The sequence below is a fragment of the Ammospiza nelsoni genome, chromosome 6 (assembly GCF_027579445.1).
Source record: "Ammospiza nelsoni isolate bAmmNel1 chromosome 6, bAmmNel1.pri, whole genome shotgun sequence".
NCBI classification, from domain to species: Eukaryota; Metazoa; Chordata; class Aves; order Passeriformes; family Passerellidae; genus Ammospiza; species Ammospiza nelsoni.
This window is the reverse complement of record NC_080638.1, coordinates 29,954,967-29,971,409: the sequence shown is the minus strand read 5'-3', so window position 1 is coordinate 29,971,409 and position 16,443 is coordinate 29,954,967. Positions and strand designations below refer to the sequence as shown.

The window sequence follows — 16,443 nt, the reverse complement described above, 5'->3', positions numbered from 1 at the left end:
TCACCAGCCTGATTAGTTCTTAGGCTGGAGAGTGTTTGAAAATGGTAAGAAGTTACAGCTGAATACTGAATTCAGTAGTTTTCAAACAGCAGCATGGGTAGACTGCCTTTCTAAAGTTATTCTAATTAGAAAAAACCCTGTTATTTCAGCAGTATTGTTGACAGCACAGAGCTGAGTGCTGCAGCTGACACAACAGAAGGAAGGGATGCCATCTATGAAGACACTGACAAGCTGAAGGAGCGGGTCTGTGAGAACCAAATGAGGTTCAACAAGTCTAATGCAAGGTGGTGCACCTGGATCAGGGCAGTCCCAGACAGGAGTACAGACTGGGAGAGGAACTTTTTGAGAGCAGCCCTGTGGAGAAGGACATAGGGGTGCTGGTGAACAAAAACTGTAAGAAGTCAACAATGCTGCAAGTGCAGAAATCCAACTGTATCCTGGACTGCATCAAACGCAGCAAGGTCAGGGGTGTTAGTCTCCCTTGTGTTCTGTCCTTGTTAGACCCCACCTGGAGCAGTGCATCCTGGTCTGGATTCTTCACAACAAGAAACATGCAACTGTTTAGTCCAGGTCCACAGAAAGGCTGTGAAGATAAGAGGGCTTGAGAAACTCTTCTAAGAAGACAAATTGAGAGAGTTGAGATTGTTCAGTCTGGAGAAGAGGAGGCTGTGAGGAGACCTTATTGCAGCCTTCCAGTACTTAAAGAGAGCTTTGAAAAAGATGGAGACTTTTTACCTGAGGAAATAGTGATAGCACAAGGGAGAACAGTTTTAGACTCAAAAATTTAATATTTAAATTAAATGGTAAAAAGTTCTTTCCTGTGAGGGTGATGAGGCACTGGAACAGGCTGCCCGGAGGATTTGTGGATGGCCCATCCCTGGAGATGTTCAAGACCTGATCTAATGGGTGGCATTCCTGCCTGTGGCAGGGGTGTTGGAACTGGATGATCTTTAAGATCCCATCTAGCTCAAACCATTCCATGATTGTAAGACTGTAGCAGCATTACAAGGAGAAGAGCTGCATTTATGTAAATGCCTGTGCAAATACAGTCACCCTGTACCCTGGGTGACTCGCACTGTTCTTGTTATGTGTGATGCAGTCAGCTTGCGTTTTAAGTATTCCTTATGTGTTGAGCTTTATATTAAGAGCAGCTATTTTAAAGAAGTGCTTTATATGGCAAGTGAAATTTAAACATGCTGCCTTTGGAGGCAGTAAGTGCCCTTGCTTGGTATTTAATTAGTGTGGTGCAAAGTACTGTAGTTCTGAAACTGCAGAAAGTGCTGGTTTTCCTGGAAGCATCAGAAAGCCTTGATTTTAGACAATACTGTATTGTCGATGCTGTGCTGGTTCAGCAGCATCTCTGCACGCATTTGGCAAATATTTAAAGGACACATTTTGTGTGATTGGTTCAGCCATGAAAAATTATTAACTTCTTTGTGTTAAGGGATGTACACAGCAATGCAAGATTGTATCTTGACAATCCCATGCTTTTGTCTTCTACCAGCAAGGATGTATTTGTGGATTATGGTTTTTTAGCTCCTCAAAGGGCAGTGTACTAAAAGCTTTGTAATCACTTCTGTACTGATGAGGCATGGGAAAGCATTTAATTTCTGTGACTTTGTGAAGCTGGAATAATACAGAAGCTGTGGTAGGCAAAATTTTATTAGCCAGGGAAATAAATGAAACTTTTTTCAAGTTACTTAAAAGTATGTATTTCTATTTAGCTTTAACCTTTTTATATGTTGTAAACTCTGGTCAGAGATAATACATGCTTTCTGGACTATGCAGCTGATGTGCAGACGAGGCTGTGCAAAGCACAAAATAAATGTTGTTGGCAACCATCCTCTCTAACAATTTTATACACTTTATTCTAATTAGCTTCCCCTTTTTTTTTTAAAGTTAACATATCAGATATTTACATTAATGGGTAAGTTGAATAGGTAGAGTTAATACCTAATGGCAACCAAAGATGTATGACTTGTAAATGGTAAATTCTTTGAAGTGATTATAAAAATTGGAGTCCTGACCTGGCTCTTATATAATTTCTCTGGGAAATGTATGCTGTATGTGTCCTTAGCTGAGAAGCTCCCTACTAGTGCTTTGTAACACTGTTCACTAACCCAGCTAAAAAGTACCACTAATCAATTCAGAAGGAAAAATTTGTATTTGTTGGAATCAGAACCCAGCATTATTTTTTCAGAAGGCAACCCAAAAATACCTAGAAAACTCGTCAACACCATGCAACACAGTGTTGCATTTTTGTGATGATGATCAATGTGATTCAAAAACATGTTTGTTAAAAATATTAATTATGTGTAATAATTACCTTGATAGTATCAGTTACCAAAAAAGTTCTGTATTAAGGAATTAATTATTTTCTCTCTCTTCTTTTTCTGTTCTAGGCTTAAAAGAAGCATAAGCCATTCAATTACACCTCTGATATTTTGGAGCTTGAGTGATGTTAAAACTATTTGAATGTATTGGAGCATGGCTGCTTCTTAAAATGCAGAAGTTAAAGGAAATTATTGCTTATCAAAACCTACTGAATATCTGAATTTTCGGGACATTCAGCATTTAACTGTGTCCTTAAATGTCCATGATTAAGATCTCATGCAACCATTGTATATTTTGGAGACTATTCTCCAGAAGAGAACTGTGCATTTAAAAAGCAGAAATGACTGTGGGCTTTTTTGGAACTTACTAAGGTTGAACATACTGAAAGACCATGACCAGCTTGAAGCGGTCCCAGACCGAAAGGGCTGTTGCCACGGGGGTATCAGTTGGAACAGATGGCACCTCAAAAGTCCACTCGGATGACTTCTACATGAGGCGCTTTAGGTCACAGAATGGCAGCTTAGGATCTGCAGTCATGGCACCAGTTGGACCTCCTCGCAATGAGAGCTCCCATCACGTTACCTCTACCCCTGGAGTCCCTAAAATGGGGGTCAGGGCAAGGATTGCTGATTGGCCCCCAAGGAAGGAGAACATCAAGGAGCCAAGCCGACCTAGTCAAGATATTGAAACGTCAAGTTGCCTTGACAGCATGTCTTCTAAAAGCAGTCCTGGGAGTCAGGGAAGTTCTGTTAACCTGAATGCTAGTGATTCTGTCATGTTAAAGAGCATCCAGAGCACACTTAAAAACAAGACCAGACAATCTGAGAATCTAGACTCCAGGTTTCTTACACCCGATGGCTATCCCAGTTCCCCGAGGAAAGCTCTTCGCAGAATACGACAGCGCAGCAACAGCGACATCACCATAAGTGAGCTTGATGTGGACAGTTTTGATGAATGTATTTCACCCACATTTAAATCTGGACCATCTCTGCACAGAGAATATGGCAGCACATCTTCCATAGACAAGCAGGGAACTTCAGGGGAAAGTTTTTTTGACTTATTGAAGGGCTATAAAGATGAAAAGTCTGATCAGAGAAGCCCAGGCTCAACTAAACTCGGTGAGCTTCTGATTGCCAGTGGAAGCAAGGGTTCAGGATTCTCTCTAGATGTGATAGACGGGCCTATTACTCAAAGGGAAAACCTGAGACTGTTTAAGGAAAGGGAGAAGCCACTCAAGAGGCGCTCAAAATCAGAGACAGGAGATTCATCTATTTTTCGTAAGCTGCGTAATGCCAAAGGTGAAGGGGAACTTGGGAAGTCTTCAGATCTTGAAGACAACAGGTCAGAAGACAGCATTAAGCCTTGGACTTGTCCGAAGTGTTTTGCTCATTATGATGTACAGAGTATTTTATTTGATTTAAATGAAGCAGCAATCAATAGGCATAATGTTATTAAAAGAAGGAACACAACGACAGGTGCATCTGCTGCAGCTGTAGCATCACTTGTCTCTGCACCTTTGTCCCATTCTGCAAGCTTCAATTCTCCAATGGGCAGCACTGAAGACCTGAATTCAAAAGGAAGTCTTAATATGGACCAGGGGGACGATAAAAGCAATGAACTAGTGATGAGTTGTCCTTATTTTCGTAATGAGATTGGTGGGGAAGGGGAAAGGAAGATCAGCCTTTCCAAATCTAATTCAGGTTCCTTCAGTGGGTGTGAAAGTGCCTCATTTGAGTCGACTCTGAGTTCTCATTGCACAAATGCTGGAGTTGCAGTTCTGGAAGTTCCCAAGGAGAATCTGATTTTACATCTAGACAGAGTAAAAAGATACATTGTTGAACATGTGGACCTTGGTGCATATTATTATCGAAAATTCTTCTACCAGAAAGGTAGGTAAATTGTATTTCTCCTTGAGCTTTAAGAATGACTTTTTGTTTTCCGAACATGCAAAATCCAGTTGATATTTAATAGTATTTGCAAGAATTAGGGATTTCTTCAGTGGTGTATTTTACTGATGGTATGTGCTATATCTAGTAGTCTTTCAGAGTGTTAGAGTATAAGAATGTTAAGGATTTTATTTGCTGATAGCTATGGTAACAATGGCTACAAAATATGAATGTCTTGAAACACAGCTTTGGGTATCCATAGGAGTGAGCAGGGGTTGGCACTTGAAAGATTGAAACAAGAAAATCCTAAAATACGAGAACTTTCTTCCCACTGTGCCAGGAGTTGATTTACTGAGGATTTAATGGAATGTGCATCTTAGATGGGTAGCATTTACAATAATCTTTGGACATACTAATTAACTTAATAATCAGTTTCAAAATTTTTCAAAATCAATAATACAGACATGAAGACATGTACAGATATAACTTTATGTACACACACAAATACCTGTGTTTCAATGCCAACAATATATCTGAAAAACCAGAGTGCAGTTCTCTTATCACATGGTTCTGCCCTGAAACCGAGTATCATAATTTCCATTGGATGTATATGGGAGGGACAAATAAAGCCCTAAGCAACAGATCAAGGCCTTTTGACCTATAGAAAAGAGCATGCCCCAAACATTACCCAGATACTTCCCCTCTCTGTCCCCCCAGTCAAAATAATACTGGCACTGGAGGTACAAATCTCCCTCTCATGATTCTGCAAATGATCAAAAAGATTGCAGACCAAAGTCCTTTAAAAGAGTTCAGTCTGCAGAACTGTGTTGTACTTCTGATTGATGGAGCTGTTCTGATGACTGACCTGGAGAGTGCTTGCTCCTTACCTTTCAATGATCAGGATTGGTTTCTTCTCTTCAGTGAATGCAGTTCAAAAGAGCTTGTTTCTCACATATAAAAGTAACAGGGATGCCTGGTTAGAATTAAATTGATGGTCTTAAAAAGAAAAAGCTTATGCTTCTTAACTGCATGTTATTGCTAATAATCTCATTTCCCATTTTTCTCTTGCCTTCAAAATATGTCCATCTCTCACCTCTTCCTCCCTGCATTGCCCATTGTTTAGGTGGCTCTTGTTACTCTTTCTGTAGTCTCCTCTTTCTGCATTCTTTCTAGGGCTGAGAGGTAGCCTTTGCTCCATGTTTTTTGAGTGCTGATCCATATCCTTTGGAGACATAGGAGTTAGGAAAAATAATGGCTTCCTGGGAAAAGTTAGCTAGATGTGTGATATAGGTTAAGGTATGTTTAGAGGGGAGAGCCTGAGATTTGTGACCTTTGGGATTGTCTTCCTCTCTGTCTCCCTCTGGAACAATTTGATTCCTTATCAGTCTAGTGAGTTTTGCAATCAGCAACTAAAGTTTCATGTTACAGCTGACCTGATTTACAGCATTTCAGCCCTAAGAGGGGTAGACATTATTCCTCCTCCTTCCTTGTACTGGTTCTCTTGTTTGCAGAGAACTTGATAAACCAGTTGAGTTTACTGAACAAGCAAGCAGAATTCTTGCCATCACAATAAATGTGGAATTTACTGCTTGACTGTTTCTCTCCAATTCTGGTGAGGGATATTTTTATTTCCTTGCAGTCAGAGAAGTGCCAAAGCCGTATGGCCAGGTAAGGGATGGAAGTGAACAGCAGAGGAGGAAGGAGGTGTGAGTGAAATTTCAGCCCTTAGGCAAAACCAGTTTATTGGTTTGCCTTCTCCTTAAGGGAAACTACACCATCATGCTACTACAGTTCCAGTCGCCATTACATTTCCATTATTTTTTAGATGTAATTAGGAAGAATTGATAAAATCTACATAATCTAGTCCTAAGGGTACTGGTGAGGGGCAGCCAGATATAAAAATGTGTGTTATGGAGTAGGATTGGATGGGGAGAAGAAGCTGTGTTTTTTTTTTTTTTTTTCCTTAAGCAATAAAACGGGTTTTAAATTCACTTTTGTGTTCAGTCCAGCAGAGTCCAAACCAAGGGTGTTGTTTCTTCCGGAGATTTTTATTTTAAAATAGAAGCCTCATTAGATATCCCATACCCCAGTTTTCTACAAGTACAGAACATATTTTGTTGACCACCCAGAGTATCATCATTCCCTGAACAAACTTTGGACTAAGCTGATGAAGTGGGATAGTGATAAAATTTGAAGCAGCATCATGGGGAAAAAAATCTCGGAAGCCAGTTGTAACTGAATTTTTTATGTAACATGAAGCAAGTAATGATGCAGAAATTTTTTTGCTGGAAGAGGAGGTTGGATTTTTATGATGTTATGAATGGAACAGATAGTGCCAAAAGACAAGTTTCAGTTGGATCAGCTCATCAAGTCAGTAGGCTTTGTATAATTTTATAGTCTTGGAAGTATTCTTACATGAATTCTAATTTGACAACAATACCTTGTAAAGATCTCAAACCAGGCAAATGTCATGGACTTGGAGAACACCTAGTAACCTTAGAGCTTGCAAAGAATAAAAAGTGTTCCAGAGAATTGTAAGCTGAGTTGGTTTTCATTCCAACTGGAAATAACAAAGAAGGTGATTTGGAACTATATCAATAACGAACTGCCAGTTAAAAATCATCAATGATGCTCATCAGCATGATTTCATGAAAAATGTCTTGTCACATAAAAGAAAAAAAAATACAGTTAATCTTGTGTCTTAAAAAAAGATGAAAGACATTGAATTCATGTAGGTCCTTTTAATTTCTTCAGGGTGATTTGGTGAAATGCTGGTGGTAACTTGTCTGATGTCTTTAATTATATGAAATCAATACCTCATTTTTACAGGTACTGTTACTTAGATTATAGATCCATCTCAAGTTTTAGCAATGTATGGAGGAAGGATAAGTGAGCTTCCTGTATTACTAACATGGTCCAAATTAATTCAAATATTTTAATCTAGTTAGTGTAAAACATTTGCGTGTGACATTTATGGATGAGTCTTTGTATAAGTTTAATGAATGCAAATGGATGAGTTTTTGTACGTAAAGGAAATTGGTCCCTCTGCAAAGTAGTGGAATTGATAAACAGTATTGTGGCCTGGTGTCCAGACTTCTAAATGTGGAAATACTGGTGGAGACAGTTTAGTGGAGGTAAGACAAATTACACTTAGAAAAGGATATTGGGAAGAGAACTTTATAATGGCAGGCTGAATTCAGTTTCTCCACTTTATATCTGAACTAATTGTGCAGACTTCCTTTGTACTCAGTGGAGAGAAATGAACCTTGCAGGATCTTATGAATTTCAGTCATTTCTCTCAATTCACTAACAGAAGCTCATGCACAACTAACTCACATGGAAATGTTTATTTTTATAGGAAATGAATGCTCCTCTTATGATGCACAAAATGTATTTACAAGGTGGTTAAATAATGGTGTATTTTAAAAGGTGTATTTAATAGAAGGTCTTAACTAAAAGTTTCAAGTCTCAACATTTATAAGTTAAGCTTGTGCATAAAAAAAGAGGGAGAGGATGAAGCCAGCACAAGAGACAATTTGTGAAAGTTGCAGATGTGTTTATTAAAGACTTATTTACAGTCAATGTTAAAATCACACAGAGAGAAAAATTTGTTTCCATCAGCTTGTCTGAGTGCAGTTCAGGAAAGAGATCATGTCACTCCAGAGGAGCAGTCTGTTTGCTCTGTTCCCATAATTGGTCTGGGAGTCAGTTCTCATGGAAAGAACCAAGAGCATCTGGTTTGCTTCCATCCTTCTCATGCAGTAGTTGCTAATGTTGCCATTTAGGACAAATGTTAGTTACTGGCTTAGAATGAAAGACTTGACTGGGAAGTAAATAGTGTCCCGAACTGGTTTTATAACAAATGAGCTGTTGGTTGGCTTTCCTTTAACTGTTGTCAGCCAGTAAAAATACCCTTTTCCCTAATGCATTTAATTGCTGCATATTCTATCCAAGAGTTGGTGCCTTTCAAGTATGTGGCTAGACTTGCAGAGCCCCCAAAATGCTGCCTGCCCTTTTGTCTCCAGAGAAGTACTGGGCAGGGTTTTCCAGTACGGTAAATGCTGACCTAGGATTAGAGGAAAATACTTGATGTGAGTTTCATTCAGAAGAGAAATGTATGGGGTTTTTATTTCTAGTCAAATTACACAGAATATCATTTGGACATGATATCTAAAGGGAAATATGATGAAAGCACAAAAGAACTTTTTCAGTTAAAATAAAGTGCATTTACTTGGATTTCCATTGCAGAGGAAACTCATAAGTATCTGCCAAGAAAATAAGTATTTTACCTTTGGTTCTTCCATAGAAAGTATCTTTTGACTTATATGATAGATATTTAACTATTTTTAAAAGTATGTATCATTTTTTAATGACCAGCTACAATCAAATCATCTTTTTTGTTTTCAGTATGGATTTATAAGTTAATTTATGGCTGCTGCTAGTTGTCCTGATTGTCCTTTAATTAAATTATTTTTCAACAGATTTTTTTGTTTAGATTAAATGTCAAGCTTGAGAAATGTTGTTTCCAATTAGCTTCTGTGTGGTGTGGAGAAATAAGCTGTCTTCTATGGTATTCATGTTTGACATCAAGTTCCTGAATTATAATTGTGACATAGCCCTTATTTTCCCGATAAAACAACTAATTAGCTCCCTTTACACTGCATATTAAGCTTTTTGCACTTTAATCCTGCTGCTGCTTTTCCTGCACTGGAGAGAGAAAATTTTTGGATGTAAGGAGATTCAAATTTTAAGGGAAAATCAGGTGGAAGTACAAGAAAGTGTACCAGAAGGACAAGCAGTCAGGTATAGGGATATATATTGTAGCTTGCAGAATGAATACAGATACGGGGTTTAGGGGAGGAGGAAGAATGAAGATAAAGAATGAACAACCCAGTAGTAAATATAGAGTAGAGGAGAGGGCAAAGGATGTGCAAAGGAGAGCAAGAAAGAGACTGCCCAGTACAGACTGAAGGAAAAGGGAATAGAAGACATTTCCTCTTAACAGAGAAGTGTGGAGTTCCACACTACTTCATGCATTTTTCCAAAGCAATAGGAGCTAATTAAAAAGCTTAATCAAATTATACAGAATTGTGTATGTATTTTGTATATGTGTATGCAGTTTCAAACATTCCTCTTGCCACCCTTCTTAAATGTGTTTTCAAGATGTAGAATAATTTTTCCTGAGAAAATTTTCTATCTGAATTGCAGGCTAGAGTAATTGCAGGTACACACGTTTTATCATCTGTGTGACTGTCACTACACTAAACTAATGAATTGTTTGGACCCTTCTAGTATGCATAACCTCCATATCTTTATCTTTAAGCTTTTCAATCATAAAAGCAAAGTCACATCACTGTTTTTAAGTCACTGAGCAGTTTAGTGTGGAGATGTCCAAGTTACCTCAGGTTTTGGAAGCTGCATAATATTCTGATTCAAAAATTAGTCTAACTTTCTCCAAGACTGTGCTGCTTCTGCATTGACCTTGTCTGCCATAAACTGTTTGGTGAGCTATAAACATCCTGACAAAAAACCAAACCAGGTAATGCAGGAGAAAGAGAGGCTAGGGTGTTAGTAAGATAGTTTGAAATTTTGAACAAGAGATCATCTCTGGCATTTACCAGCCTCATATTTGTGGACTAGTATGAAAATGTAATTAGAGTTATATAGATAATCTAATTTGTTACTAATTTTCCCACTCACAGGTCAGCCACCCAAAGTTAAATGACAATATTTACAGAATATTCCTTGACATACTGAAAGAATTTTGAATTTTGATTACCTTTATTTAAAGTATTGACTTTTCATAACTGGCAGACGAATTTGGTAGAAAGCAAGTCTTCTAGTGCTGCAAGCATGTCTCTAATGCTGTCTTGCATGCTCTGAAATCTTAAACAGAAGACACTGAGTGAAGGATAATAAAATACCAGACACTGGGGACTTGACTAGACCCCCCCAAGGGCTTAAAGTGCTGAACAGCTGTGTGAAAGCACTTAGTAAGTTGGAGGGAGATTTTGTAAGAACCAGTAACTATAAGTTTTAAAAGAATTAGAGTAAAAAATGAGGCTCCTATTTTTTTAACTGTATTATTAATTGGAAAAATTATTGCCATTCATTTTAGATGGGAGTGTATTTCAATATCTGTTTTTATTTTCTTTAAAGATGCAGTTCTTGATGATGTTAAAATACTTTACATTTTCTCTCTGTAGTAGAATAGCTCATATTGGACTGCTCCTAAAGTTCTTACTTAAAATTGTTGTTTTAAGATTGACAAGTTATCTATATGTAGTAAAGGCAATATGGTCACATTTCCTGTCAGGGCAGTTACATCTTTTCTTTATATCACTGAATTTCACGTTTCTTTGAATTGCTGTATTGTCAGGTGGTAATAATTTTTTCTATTTTTGTGTATGTATAAAATCATTCCTATATGCAGCTTATGGAGACTGATGACATGGGACTTACTTTTCTTGCACAATGCTTGACTCCAATTTTTCCATTTTTCTCTTACATTTTCTTTTAGGGAATATATGTTTAAATTCAGGAGTCACTTAAGATATTTGCAGCTTTGTTTATATGTTGCTGCATTAATGGTGATATACCTCTGTCAAGATAGTTTGTAATGCTCAAAAAGTTCTGCAGAAGAGCCTTCAACATCAGTCTCTAAAATTGTTGAGCTTTGATTTTTGTAAATGGGCTTTTCTTACTTTTTTTCATGTAAAGCTTGGCTTTACATGTCTATAGTTAGACAAAGAAAAATGTGTTTCAAAGAATCTGGTGTTCAGCTAGTGAGTGATTTTACCACTCTTGTATTCTCCTCTCTGCTGGCTTCCCCACTGGACTGCTTTTCAACTGAACTCTCAGCACTTGAAGGGCTGTTGTATACTTCACTGTTCAATATTTATGCTAGTAATTTTATTCTTGTGCTTTATTTTTCTGTGGTGCTATAATTTGATATTTTTACTGTGAACAAGCCATTAACTTCTTTTTCAGCTTCATCAGTTTTTCCCATTTTATAACTGAGTAACGTGTGGAAAAAGCAAAAAGCAGTCAAAAAGAAATAATTTACATCATTTGCTAAGTACAGTTGTTTGACATTTCTATTTTAACATAGGTTTTTAAGTTTCCCACTTTGGTGCATTTAGCTTCCTTCTCTTTGTTTTTAAGGGGGGAAATTGCTAGTGCTTATTTAGTTCAACATGAACTAAACAGATGGCAATAGAAAAGCTGATGCAAGAGGTGTATCCTGTTTTGAGCCTATTTAAGCAGATATGCCATGTTGAATTTCAGCCTTTTTGTAGCTATAATTGGAGCTCACAAGAGAAGTGAAGCACAAGAATGACATCCTGGTACCACCTGAAGACATGCTCTTACTGGCTTCATGGAGCTGGCAGTTTATTTCCAGTGTAACAATCAAGCATGGAAATATAGCTGAAGTGTAAGAAGTAAGACAGACTTCTATTTTTTTTTCTCTTATATACAAGAACACTGGAACTATTTTGGGGCAGATGAGAACTTGGGTCCAGTAGCTGTGAGTATAAGAAGAGAGAAGCCTGAGGAAATCAAAGAAAATGGACCTCAGTACAACTACCGGATCATATTCAGAACCAGTGAGGTAAGCAGTCCAGGGGGATAGTGAAAGAAACTAGAAGTGAGAAGGCAAAACCAGGTCCAGTATGTGGGGTGTGTGTGCTTTTCAGCATTGATAATAGATTTCTGTACAACCTGGGAACCTCCTGACAGAATCATGCTACATGTTTATCTGGCAGAGAATATATGTGAGTTATTCCATAACATCCAGTACAGAGGAAATGCTGAAGGTTGTTTTGGTTGAATTTTCAGAAACTCACAGAAGATATATTAGCTAGAAGCAAGCCAAGAGGAGGGAAATTGCCTTCTTCACTTTTATGTATGGCAGTGGGTAGACTTGAGAAATGTACTTTTTACTTTTAAATGCTCTATAGTATAGAAATACTGTAGTAATACTGATTTTTCCCAGTAGTAGTTTCCTGTAGAACTTAAATCGGATGAATTATATTAAATACTCTGATTACTGTTACCAATGAGTGGAATTTTTGTGTATCAATGTTGGTCTCATGCTAACAGAAATTCCTTAATGTCCTTGATCTCTACTGAGAATTGGAAAAATACTATGTCTGGTTGCACTGCTAATGCTGGTCAATCTCAGTGTATAACTCAGTATATGGGCTGTTTTTCCTTTGTATGCATAGCTCATGACATTAAGAGGCTCCGTGCTGGAAGATGCTATCCCTTCTACTGCAAAGCATTGCACAGCCAGGGGACTTCCCCTAAAAGAAGTGCTGGAGTATGTGGTTCCAGAGCTGAATATCCATTGTCTAAGGCTGGCCTTCAACACCCCAAAAGTCACAGAACAGCTCATGAAGCTTGATGAGCAAGGGGTAAGTGCAGAGTTACAGAATTAAACAAAGGATCTTAATCTGTCAAATTATTGCCATGAGTTGCAAAATGGTCTTTTAGGTTTATATGATTAGAGTAAGTCTGTTGAAATCTCTCATTTAAAGTAAAACTTGTCATCTGTAGGGAGAGTTATATTTTATTTATTTCCCCCAACTTTTGGGGAATATTTGGGATGTATGAAATCAAGTCCATTTCTCTGGGTAGCCTAAAGTTTTAGATTAATGTTATGGCAGTTGTAAATTTAAATTTCCTTTAAAAGAGAGTAGAGTGTGGTTTTTCAAAGACTGTGGGAAGGAGGGAGTTCTGTTTTTATTATTGCTATTGTACTAAGAAGAGAAGTCTCCCATGGTGCTAAATGTTTCACTGTAATACTGCATTGGCTAAACCATGACCAGGGTGCTGCCTGTCTTGTTTTGTTTGTTCTTTTTTTCTTTCCCCTGGAACAAACTATATAGCAAAATATTCTAAGGCTTTCTTCATATGAAATATTTTCAATGAGGTGATAGTCTCCTTGTGTTTTAAAGATGGGACGGCACTACAGCTTTGACTTAGAAAAACGGAAGTCCATGACTCAAGTGAATTTTATGGTTATAAACTTCAGTAGTGACATTTTATAGCTGTGTGCATGCCTCAGTCCTCACTGGCAACCTCTCTTCCCATGCCTCTTGAGTGGATGGACCCAGGATGGGGACTGGGTCCCTCTCACTGCAGAGATCATGGTCAGGGCCACCTGATGAACTGAACGTAGGTAATGGGATTTGGATTAATGGGATGCGTCCCAGAGTCCTCAGGGAATTGGCTTACGGAGTTGTCAAGCCACTCTCCATGGTATTTGAAAAGTGATGGCGGTCAGGGGAAATCCCAGGAAACTGGAAGAGGGGAAACACTGTACCCGTGTTTAAAAAGGGTAGAAAGGAAGGTTCCCTGGAAGTCATCACCCTGTCAGCCTCCCCTCTGTGCCTGGGAAGGTCATGGAACAGTTCCTCCTAGAAGCTCTGCTAAGGCACATGGAGGACTGGGAGGTGGGTTTGAGACAGCCAGCACAGTTTCAGCAAGGGCAAATCCTGCCTGACCATCCCAGTGGCCTTCTAAGATGGAGTAATTACATCAGTGGACAAAGGAGAGGTTATGGATATTGTACTTCTGGATTTCTGTAAAGCCTTGGACATGGTCCCCCACAACATCCTTCTCTATGAATTGGAGAAAGATGGATTTGATGAGTGGACTGTTAGATGGATAAGGAATTGGTTGGATGGTCACATCCAAAGGGTGATGGTCAATGGCTGAGAGTAACAGTGGACATCAGGGACAAGTGCTGTATCTCAGGTGCATAGTGGGATTTAATATCTTCATTAATGACATTGCTGAGGGTGCACTCAGTCTAATTAGGAAGCTGAGTGGTGCAGTTGCCATGCTTGAAGGGATGTGGACAAGCTCAGCAAGTGGCCCCATGGGAATCTCTGGAGGTTTAAGATGACCAAGGGCAAGGTCCTGCACGTGGATTCTGCACCTCTGGTATTCACAGGCTGGAGACTGAACAGATTGAGAGCAGCCCTGCCCAGAGGGACTTGGGGGTGCTGCTGGCTGAGAGGCTGCACATGCCCCAGCCATGGGCACTGCCAGCCCAGAGAGCCAAACGTGTCCTGGGCTGCATCCAGAGCAGCGTGGGCAGCAGGGCCAGGGAGGGGATTCTGCCCCTCTGCTCTGCTCTGCTGAGAGCCACTGCAGGGCTGCACCAGCTCTGCGTGCCAGCACAGGAGGGACAAGGGCCTGTTGGAATGAGTCCAGAGGAGGCCACCAAGATGATTAGAGGGACAGAGCATCTCTACTGTGAGGAAAGGCCGAGAGTACTGGGATTGTTCACCCTGTAAGAGAAGGCTTGGGGTGACCTGATTGTGGCCTTCCAGTACCTGAAGGGAGCCTGTAATAAAGAGGGAGAGGGACTTTTTACAAGAGCACAGAGTGACAGGACAAGGGGAAATAACTAAAAACTGAAAGAGAGCAGGTTTAGAGTAGGTATTGAGAGGATGTTCTTTGCTGTGAGGGTGGTGAGAGCTGGAACAGGTTGCCCAAAGAAGCTGTGGATGCCCCATTACTAGGGATGTTCAAGGCCAGGTTGGGTGCTCTGAGTATCTTGGTCTAGTGAGATGTGTCCCTACCCATGGCAGGGGGATTGGAGCTGGATGATCTTTAAGGTCCCCTTCCAACTCAAACCACTCTATGATTTTATGACATCTAAGAAAACTGCGAGGTTAAATTGTCCTTAGTTCTTATCCTGTATGTTATTAAGCTCCCATAGTATGGCTTTCTAATACTTAAGCTTTTGAAAATCATTAAGGGCAAGTGATAGTTGAATTTTTATTATGTGCATCAAAGTATTTTCTGTTTTTGCGGTAATGAAACAGTTTGACACTTCTAGCAAAAAAGATAAGTACACTCTGTACTAATTAGAAGCTGCATTTTTTCAATTCTAAGCTAACAAAAATTGGGTAGCAGCTGCTCTACTAATTAAGTGCACAGACTGTTGATCACTTCTTCTTGCTGAGTGCCACACTGTTTCATTACAGCATGAGCAGGTGCCTGTTTGATATAGCACATAAAATGTTTTGTAAATTTAAGAGTTAAGACTATAAAGTCACCTTTAGCCTGACTTAGCCACTAAATTTCATGCAGGAGTCCCTTCACTGAGCCAAATGTGTACACATTGGTTTTCATTAGAATAAGATGTCTTTTTTTGTATTTGAGTGAGGTCTTAAAGCAGTTGCTTGTTTTCATGTTTAAGAATTTACACTACTTTATTTAAATTTATCTGCCTTCAGCTTTAAGACTTCTGATATTTTTCCCTGCTACATTTTTAAAAGTCATTTTGGTGTGAGATTTTTTTTCCAGCAAAGGTTTTTGTATGCAGTGATTATATCGTCTGTTGGTCTTGTTTATGATAAACTAAACAGATTGCACTTTTCAAGTCTTTCACTGCAACATATTTTCTCTGCATTTCATATCACTCTTATGGCTGAGCTCTGTCTCTTCTACTCTTTCAATATCTGCATATGTCATTCAGTGCTAGAATGGGAATATTTTTCTTGCCCTAGTTTTGTACTGATGGTGTCTGTGAAAGTTGCTTGTTCCTTACTTCCTCTTAGATTGCTAGAGTGGTAACATCTGCTGTTCATACATATGGTCCACACTGCTTGTCACCTAGCTGTTCTTTTATTGGATTTATTAAAATGCATTCATTTGAATAGTTCTGTGTTAAACAGCAATCCAGTCATTTCCTAGGGCTGCACTGCCTTCTTTGCTAATCACCTTCTACTAATCTTTGTCATGAGTGCAGAGCTCATGGTAGGTTACTTTAAGTTTGCTTCCAAATATGATTTAAAAATTTTAATATTAGGGCAATTACTGATTTATTTCAGTTGAAGGTAATCTTTATGGCAATTCCTCATTCACACAAATACTGTGAAATGTCACTTGGTTCTTAATATAATTCCTGCTTCATAATAGAAACTTGCTGACTGATTAAATCCAAGCTATACTTTCTGCTGTCTTTACTGGGTGCTAGATAAATACTTAAAGTGCACTTTTCCCGTGTATTTAAATATGTAAATACTTTCAGATTATTAAAATGAAGATGTTACTTTGGCAGTTTTACCACAACAGAATTCATGCTTCAACTTCTTTTTTAGCTTTTTCTTGTAGTTAATACACTTCTAAGGACTAGGTTTATCAGAAGGTTTAATAATGGGGACTGTATGCTGTTCTCCAGATCTGCTCTTTTTGATCCAGA

The 16,443-nt window shown here is 38.8% G+C and overlaps 1 protein-coding gene across 5 annotated transcripts in view; it reads left to right on the top strand.

Moving 5' to 3' along the window:
• Positions 1–16,443, top strand: part of SIPA1L1 (signal induced proliferation associated 1 like 1) — a 198,319-nt gene that overhangs the window by 127,103 nt on the left and 54,773 nt on the right. For all 5 annotated transcript variants that reach the window (XM_059473875.1, XM_059473873.1, XM_059473876.1 and 2 more), the window contains 3 exons: positions 2,403–4,223; positions 11,702–11,832; positions 12,449–12,637. In XM_059473875.1, the coding sequence (XP_059329858.1) occupies positions 2,726–4,223; positions 11,702–11,832; positions 12,449–12,637 (1,818 nt within the window). In that variant the 5' untranslated portion in view covers positions 2,403–2,725. The remainder of the gene's footprint in view (positions 1–2,402; positions 4,224–11,701; positions 11,833–12,448; positions 12,638–16,443) is intronic.